This window comes from Anser cygnoides, chromosome 23 (assembly GCF_040182565.1).
Source record: "Anser cygnoides isolate HZ-2024a breed goose chromosome 23, Taihu_goose_T2T_genome, whole genome shotgun sequence".
Taxonomy (NCBI): domain Eukaryota; kingdom Metazoa; phylum Chordata; class Aves; order Anseriformes; family Anatidae; genus Anser; species Anser cygnoides.
The window spans coordinates 1,025,574-1,033,294 of NC_089895.1; the positions used below are offsets into that span (position 1 = coordinate 1,025,574).

General features: G+C 59.7%; 1 protein-coding gene across 1 annotated transcript; it reads right to left on the reverse strand.

The window, feature by feature from the left end:
- MFAP2 (microfibril associated protein 2) lies at positions 1-7,412 on the reverse strand. Its single transcript, XM_048048672.2, is given in 11 exon segments — positions 1-364; positions 582-655; positions 753-840; positions 1,153-1,194; positions 1,348-1,434; positions 1,509-1,535; positions 1,962-2,048; positions 2,976-3,053; positions 6,499-6,582; positions 6,585-6,674; positions 7,394-7,412. Coding segments are annotated over 11 exon segments (765 nt in total). The 5' UTR covers positions 7,398-7,412; the 3' UTR covers positions 1-260.
- Between the last annotated feature and the right edge of the window lie 309 nt (positions 7,413-7,721).

A 7,721-nucleotide genomic window follows, 5' to 3' on the forward strand; every position in this document is an offset into this window, starting at 1 on the left:
TGACCCTTACGCTTTTTCTCTTGGATACTCTACGCAGAAAATGGGGCGGCGGGGGCTGGCGCCGCCCCCCCGTACAATATAATAACAAAAGTAATAAAAATAATAACCCCCCCTTTATTCTTATGTGCACCAAAAAAAATGGACCTTTTTTTTTTTGTTATGCTCTTTCATGCACGGTTTCTTTAGCACCACGGTGAGGAGCCGGAGCCTGGCGGGCAGGGGAAGGGGCTCGGCGGGTCCCGGCGAGGGGGGGGGCGGCTTCAGCACCCGCCGCAGCTGCGGGCGCAGGATGCGACCACGGTCTGGCAGAGCCCGCTGGTGGCCATCACGCCGCACTTGGAGAACTTGTCACGGCACAGGTCGGCTGCGGGGAGGCGAAAATCAGTGAGCAGCCAGGAGTGGGGACACCGCGATGCTGCCCCCCCCGCCCCCCCCAAACTGGTCTGTACTGGGAATGACTGGTGGTGGAGCGATGCACGGAGCTATCCGAAATATCGGCATCCTCCTCGCCATCGAGGCGGAGCCACCCAGAGGGGACGTCCACAAGGTGTGTGGGGGACACGTCCCCTCCCGTCCCTTACCCCGCAGCAGCTCTTCGTGGGCACACACAGTGCGGACGCAGATCTCCTTGTTGATCACGTAGACCCGGCGGAGGCTGCGGGGGGCAGAAAGCAGAGGGTTTAGCACCAAAAAGAAAGCAGAGGGACTCCCCCAGGGCAGGCCGGGGCAGGGCGACAGCCCCCCGCACTCGCCTGTAGAAGCAGATCTCGTTCAGGCACTGCTTGCAGGGCTTGTGGACGGAGTAGAGCCTGGTGCAGGGGTACTGCTCCTCCCGGCAGTCTGCAACAAGAGCTGGCATCATTTTGGGGTGTTTCACCCCGGATTGCAGCCAGATGCAGATCCAGGGAAATCCCTGAGCTGCTGGCATGCGCTCAGCAGCGCGTTCTTCCCCATCCCTACTCAAAAGGAGGACAAAACCCCCCTGGGGATAAGGGATGCTCAGCTTGTCCCCGGCACTCTGCCAGCCCAGCTGCTTGACAGAGTTCTTATATGGGGAAAATGACTCAATTTGCCCCATTTTTTTTTTTTTGTCAATAGGACCAGCAGCAGCATCACGCCCTGAGCTAGGAGAGGAGTGAGAAGAGCACTCACCCAGGGGTCCTGGCTCCGTGGGCTCAGTCTCGGGGGCAGCAGCTGGGGAAGGAGAACAGAATTTGGGGGGGAGCAAGGTTAAAGAGGGAGGGAGAGCGTCCCGCTGCCCCCTGCCCGGGCTTTAGGGCTGAAGCATCCTCAGGCTGGTGCCTGCGGTGCTGCTCGGTGGGGACGTGGCCGTCGTATCACACCCACCTGGGGTCGGAGCTGGCACGATCTCCTGCTGGGATTGCTGCTGGGACTGGTACCGAAACTGCTCCTCAGGGGTGCGGGGGGTCACATCTGCAGGGACAGAGCCGTGAGGGTGCGCGCCCTCACCCCCAAACCTGCCTGGCATCCCGTGGAATAGCACTCACCGTGGTAGTCGTAGTAATCCTGAATCTCTAAGGAAACAAGGGAGAAAAACAGGATGAGTATTTTTTTTTATTTTACTGCATAGGGACAAACAGCGCAGCAGGGTGAGGCTCTGCCTGTGGGCAAGGTGTTGCAATGAGCGCCCCAAAGTTTTGCAACCGGTTGGAAAATGTCCCGTGGCGTCACCTCAATCAGCCACACAGGGTTTGTAAAGCCTTAATGAAGGCCTTAGGAAATAATTGGCACCTTGAAGTGCTGACATCGAGGAGGGGAATGGAAAGGCACTTGTACATGGGATCAAGGAGAGGGAGGAATGGGAAATGTTAGGGGCAGGGATGGAGCAGGGAGCATTGAGACTGATGTGGAAGAAGCACCGGAGCGTCATGCAGGGAAAGCAAAGCTGGAAGGAGGAGGAGGAGAGAGGCGAAGGCTCCCCCAGTCACAGGTGCTCTCACCTGCCTGCTGGTCGTACTGGGAATATTGCACCGGCTCAGGGTAGGTGATGCCTTCAAACCTGCTGTACTGGCCCTGGACCAGGAGCGCTGCTGGGAGCACACAGGGGGGGCACAGACATCAGTGGAGTGGCCAACACAGCTCTAAACCCCTCCTCCCCATCCTACTTTTGGGGGAAACCACGCATTTGCCCCACAGCCATGAGCCCCACACCATCCCCAAAACCCTTATGTGGGAGCAAAAGGGGGTTGCTCCCTATTTTCTTTTTTTTTTTTTTTTCCCCAGTTTTAACCCCAAGCAGCTCTTCCTTTGCTCCGGAAAGGACCAGGATCCCACGGAGCATCCACTGGGCGGGCAACGGCTCCTTTTTGATTTCCATCTGGATTCCCACCATACCCTCTGCCGTATTTCCCAGCAGGCGATGGTCCGATGGCCATCCTCCTCCTCCTCCTCCTCCTCCACCAAGGGAGGAGTGTGACCCGTGGAGGTGAGGGAAGTGGGATGCTCACTGCCGGGTCCCAGCACCCCTGCCACCTCCGGGGACCACGGTGCCTCACCCAGCACCCTCGCCCAGTGTCTTGCAGCACTGGGGGGGGCTGGCATCACCCGGGTCCCCTTCCCACCCCCGCTGTCCCCCTCATCCCTCGGCCTCGCCTGGTAATGTTTTCCAGCTGTTTTCAGACTTTGTGCTGAGCTGCTTTCGCCTGAAGTTTTCCTGGCTCCGGGCTGCCGGCTTCGCTGACTCGCTCCTAATTTTCAGCAGGGCCTTTGCCAGCCCCAGGGGTTGCAAATAGAATCGGGCTGGGAGCCACCTCCTGGCCCCCTCCCTGGTCACAGTGCTGGGGGGGGGGCAAATTCCCAGTGCGTGCCTCCCCCACCCCCTGGCAGCTTTGCTCCCCGCAGTTGAGCCCCGCGGTGCCAGATCCCCTCATGACCCCCACCCCAGCCAGAGGCAGTCTCTGGGGTTTGGAGACACCCGGCACAGTTTTGGGGTGGTTTTGGGGCTTGGCACTCACCTGGCAGGCCCAGCAGGACGAGACACAGCGCTCTCATGGTGACGGGGCCGGGAGGTAGATGCAGGAGTGCGGTGCGGTCTGCTTTGGGCAGAGGGAAAGGTGTGGGGTTAGCAACAACCCCAAGCCCCCCATCTCCTGCATCAGCCCCCCCTCGACCCTCAAGCACCCATTCAATACCCCCCCCCCTTTACCCCCCCAAAAGCCTTGCAGGAGCAGGGCGCTGAGCGGCAATGCAGCTCATGACACGGGCGTCAGCATCCCTGAGGGCTGAGGCTGTACCCAGGGGTGGGGGCTGGCTGCTCGAAAATTAAAAGCAAAGGGAAAAAAAGAAGAAAAAAAAAAAAAAGAAATTTCCCAATGGTGGGAAGCCAATGCACAGGCTGGGCTTCCCGCCCCGAGTGCGTGCGAGAGCCCTGCTCCCAAGGGAATTGCAAGGAACAAGCACATGGAATATCCGTGGGCAGGATGGCGAGACCTCCCGGGGAGCCTGGGCTTGGAGCTGGCTATCTCCCATCCCATGCGACCCGTTATCTGGACCCCCCCCCCAGCTAACAGAGCCATGAGTGGGGCTGGGGAAGGGGTGGGAGTTGAGCTCAGCCCCCACCGGGATTGCAGTCAGAGCCCAGGAAGGCGCCGCAGGGTTTTGAACCCTCGGTACAACCAGAGCAGCCTCCAAACATCGTGCACGGGGACGGGGAGGGAGGATTCGGGCACAAAGTGGTGCTGGCCTCGTCGCATCGCCTTCTTCAAACACTCCCCAGTTTTTGTGGTGCTCCCCTCTGCGGGTTCGCACTGTGGAAGCGATGGACGCTTTGCTTTGCAGGGCTGCACTGGGGCTTTGGTCTTGGGGGGCAAAAATAAAGAGAACTAAAAAGGATGACGAAAGATTCCATTTCTCTCCCTGCTCCTCACCCTCAGGCTTTTTCCCCACTTCCCATGAAAACCCCGCTGTTCGCGGGGAGCCCAGCTTCCAGCCTGGCTCCTTGCAAAGGGCCCTCGCTGCAGGGAGAGCATGGATTGCCTAAAATCACAGGGAAAATAAAACAACAACAAAAAAAAACACCCTGCTTTCGAGCAAAAGGTGGGTGGGAGGTATGGGGAGGAGCTGGCGGCGGCTGCCCCGCGTCTGCCTTGCTCTCCAAGGGCCGAATGCTTTCCAAGCAGCGATTCCCCACGCCAGCTCTAGAGGGAAAACTGGGAAAAAAAAAAAAGAAACAGAAAAAGGAAAAACCTGCCAAAAAACTTTCATGGCTGCCCTCCTTGGAAATGCAACCAAATGTGTCTGTCTGTCCAGGACGAAGCATGCCGTCTTCCCTGGTGCGGGATGGGGACCCCTTCCAGCTCTGCTGATGGGGACGGGAAACTGAGGCAGGGGTGGAGGGGAGCCCAAGTCACCGTGTCTTGTTCCGGCTGCAAAATTTGGGCTGAAATAGCCTGTCCGTGGCAGGATGGTCCCACACACGCACCCACGCTGCCTGTCTCCCTATGGTCCCCGCTGGGGAAGGTTGGGTCAGTGGGACCAGCGGAGCCTGCACCTTCTGGGGCCCCTGTCCTAGACATGCCGCACCATCCAGGGACCGCATCCTGCGCCACCAGCAGAGCTCAGCACCTCCTAGGACCACATCCCTGCGCCCACCCAAGCACTGCACCTTCCAGCAGTCGTGCCCTGCACCACCAGCGGGGTTGCAGCCCCCACGGTCCCCGTCCTCCCCCATCCCCAGGCTTGTAGGTACTGCGGTCGTTGCCTTCCAGACCTGACCGGGCTCTGGGAGAGCCACGAAGCCGGGCCCTGCCTGAGCTGAGGTTGGAGAACCACGCTTGGCCGAACGGGCCCCAAACGAAGCCTGGTCACCCGGGGTGTCCCCGGGGCCCTGCCACCCTCAGCCCTGCCCCATCTCACGTCCCACAGCCACGCGAGTGCCGGACCCGGGATTAACCCAGGCAAAACGCGGGCTGAAAGGGATCGTGTGGGGATGAGCGAGCCCTGGGCTTCTGTGAGGCCTTATCCAGACTGGGCGGGCAAGGTCTGGGTTTGGGGGGGCAGCTGGGTGCTGCCCCGGGCCCCAAACCACCCCGACCTGCCCGGGACAGCTCAGGCAAGGCCCAGGGCCCACCTCCGGAGGCACCACAGCCGTCCTCCTACACGGCCCCATCTCTTGGAGCAGTCTGATCACCGAATTTCTGAATTTTCCCCCAAACCCGGGGATCTTCTGCTCCCCAGGCCCTGCTGAGAACATCCCCAGCTTGCGGGGCGCGGACAGGGAACGGGGCCACCCGTTGCATCCTCCCTGGGGACGCGGCGCCACCACCACCGCCTCGTCCCCCCACAGAGCCACCACCGCCTCCAGACCCACGGCTCCCATTTTGGGAGAGACGCGTGGAGCGAAGCTGACGGCGGCCACGGCCGCGATGTCTTCGCCCACCCGACGCCGAGACTTTCCACAACGTGTCCGCAAAAAGGCACGGGGCTGGGGGGCACAGCCGTCCCCCCCCCCCCTCCTCCTCGCCCACCCGGGGCTTCTCCAAACATCAGCCCCTGGAGGTGCCCCGGCGGGGGGACCTCTGTGTCCCCTCGGCGCAGGCAGCGAGCGGGGGTCCGGCGGCTGCACCGAGCCAGATGTTTTTGCAATGCACATCTGGGAACAATCAGTCCCGCAGAAAGAACACCACAGCCTCTGCCTTTCATTCTGCTAAACCCCACCTTCCCCAGACTTTTTTCCCCTCCCCCAGCTTTTTTTTTTTTTCTTTTTCCTTTTTTTTTTAAAGCTCTCCAGTTGCCAGAGAGTGCGAGAACAAAGGGAATATGAAAGGATTCAAATTTTCTGGCCCGCGACCAAAGGTTAAAAAAAAAAAACAAAAAAAAAAAACAAAAAAAAAACTTTGCAGCGCTCTCCCCCCTCCACACCTCCCCGTTTTCACACACCGCGATTCCAACAGGGTCCCCCCTCCTCGCCTGTCCCCCCTGGATATAAATAAAATAAAACATGACTGAAGTGTTCAAAATCCCGTCTGTACGCGCTGTTTCCAGGAGGGGGGGGGGAGAAAAAAAAAATAATGAGAAAAATAATCCAGCTTCCCTCAGACGTTGGGGTATTTTTAGACTGATTCAAGCGGTTACAAATGGGCCACAGCAGCTGTCAGGCTGCGAAGTTTCCGAAGTTGGGGTCCCCCAAACCGTCGCTGCTTCTCCAGGACCCCAAAATCTGTGGGAGTTTTCTTCCCAGGAGCTCAAAGGGCTTGGGAGCGGCTTTGGGGCGCTCGCCTTGCCCCAAAGATGCGGTCGGGAAGTTTTCAAAGCAAGCAGGCAAAGCCAGCAGTGGACCCCCAGCCTCCACTCCCCAAAACAGGCCTTGGCCCCCCCAAACGGGCTTTGGCCTCAAAACAAGGCTTCAGCCCCCAAAACGGACTTTGGCCCCAAAAACAGGGTTCGGCTCGAAACTGGGGCCACCAACGCGAGGTCGCGGAGGATGCGCGGGGCCGGGGGGCATTGCCCCCAGTGCGGGGGGCTCTGCTCACTCCTTACCGCTTCGGATGCTATGAGCTGCCTTCGCCCTTGCCCAACGCCTTGGTCTCTTCTCTCTGGGCTCAAAAACTCCGAAATGAGAGAAAAAGCTCCTACCTCCAACATGGGGGCTCCACTGGGTCCTAATGCGACACCTGATCCGGCCCCTTCCTCCTCCTCGCCCAGATGGATGCTGCCTGCCGGGGGGAGATAATAATCATAACAAAAATAATAAATCAATGAGCACGCACTGATGCAATGGGCTGTGCGAAACTTTGTGTTTTTTTTTTTTCCCAAATCCAGCTGGATTTTAACCTGATTGCAGGAGAGAGGCGGGAGGAGGACTTTGTGCAGCGCCGAGCACGCTGGCACGATGAGTTTTGGGCCGCGGGAGGGGGGTTTCTTGGTGTCGGTGCTGGTCTGCAGCAGCTGCTCCTTGAAAAATTGGGGCAACCCCAAGAAATTGGGGTGCTGCCCCCGGATTTGGGGTTTTGCTGCGCTCGCCCCTCGTTGCAACGAAAGAGGCGAGGAGGGGGCAGGCTTTTAATGGATGGGGTGAGCCCCCCGCTTTGTCCCTAGGGACGGGAGGGAGAAGGGGGGGACGTGGGTGCCACGGCACCCATTGCACCTGGCTGCTGCAGCTGCAACGGCGCAGCAGATTTGTAGGTTTATCCTGGAGGGGGGGGGGGTCCGGGTGGAAATACTGCCCCCCCCTTCCCCTTTTCCCACCCGGGCCATGGGCGCTGGCTGCAGCGTTTGCTGCTGGCCGTGGGGCCCCTTTCCCCCGAGCCGCCGGGTTTCCGGCAGCCAGCGAGGGCACAGGGCAGCGCGAGACCCCGCGAGGATGGGGGATGCTCGGCTTGCAGTGGGGGTGATGGAAAGCCCAAAGCCCCCCCCAGTCCTCCTATAACCCTACCCATGGTGCTCACCCCGCTGCAACATCCATCCCGGCGCTTCGGGCTAAAACCCTGCAAATTTTAGGTGTGTTTCAAACCAGCTGCTGAGCAGCTTCGTGCTCTGCAGGGTGCCTGGGGACTTGGCTGGAGGCAGAGCGCAGGGCAGCACGGCCCCCCGGGACAAACAGGATTCCTTCCCAGGGAAGCAGGCAGTTTTGGGTGGGGAGGAAGGGGAGCCCCACGGCAGCTTTGGCACCCCAAATGCCTACAGATGATTCCTTCGTTGTGAAAGTTTTGCAGGAAGGAGGGGGGCTGAGCGCTCTAAAAACAATGAGAAAATGTTTCAGA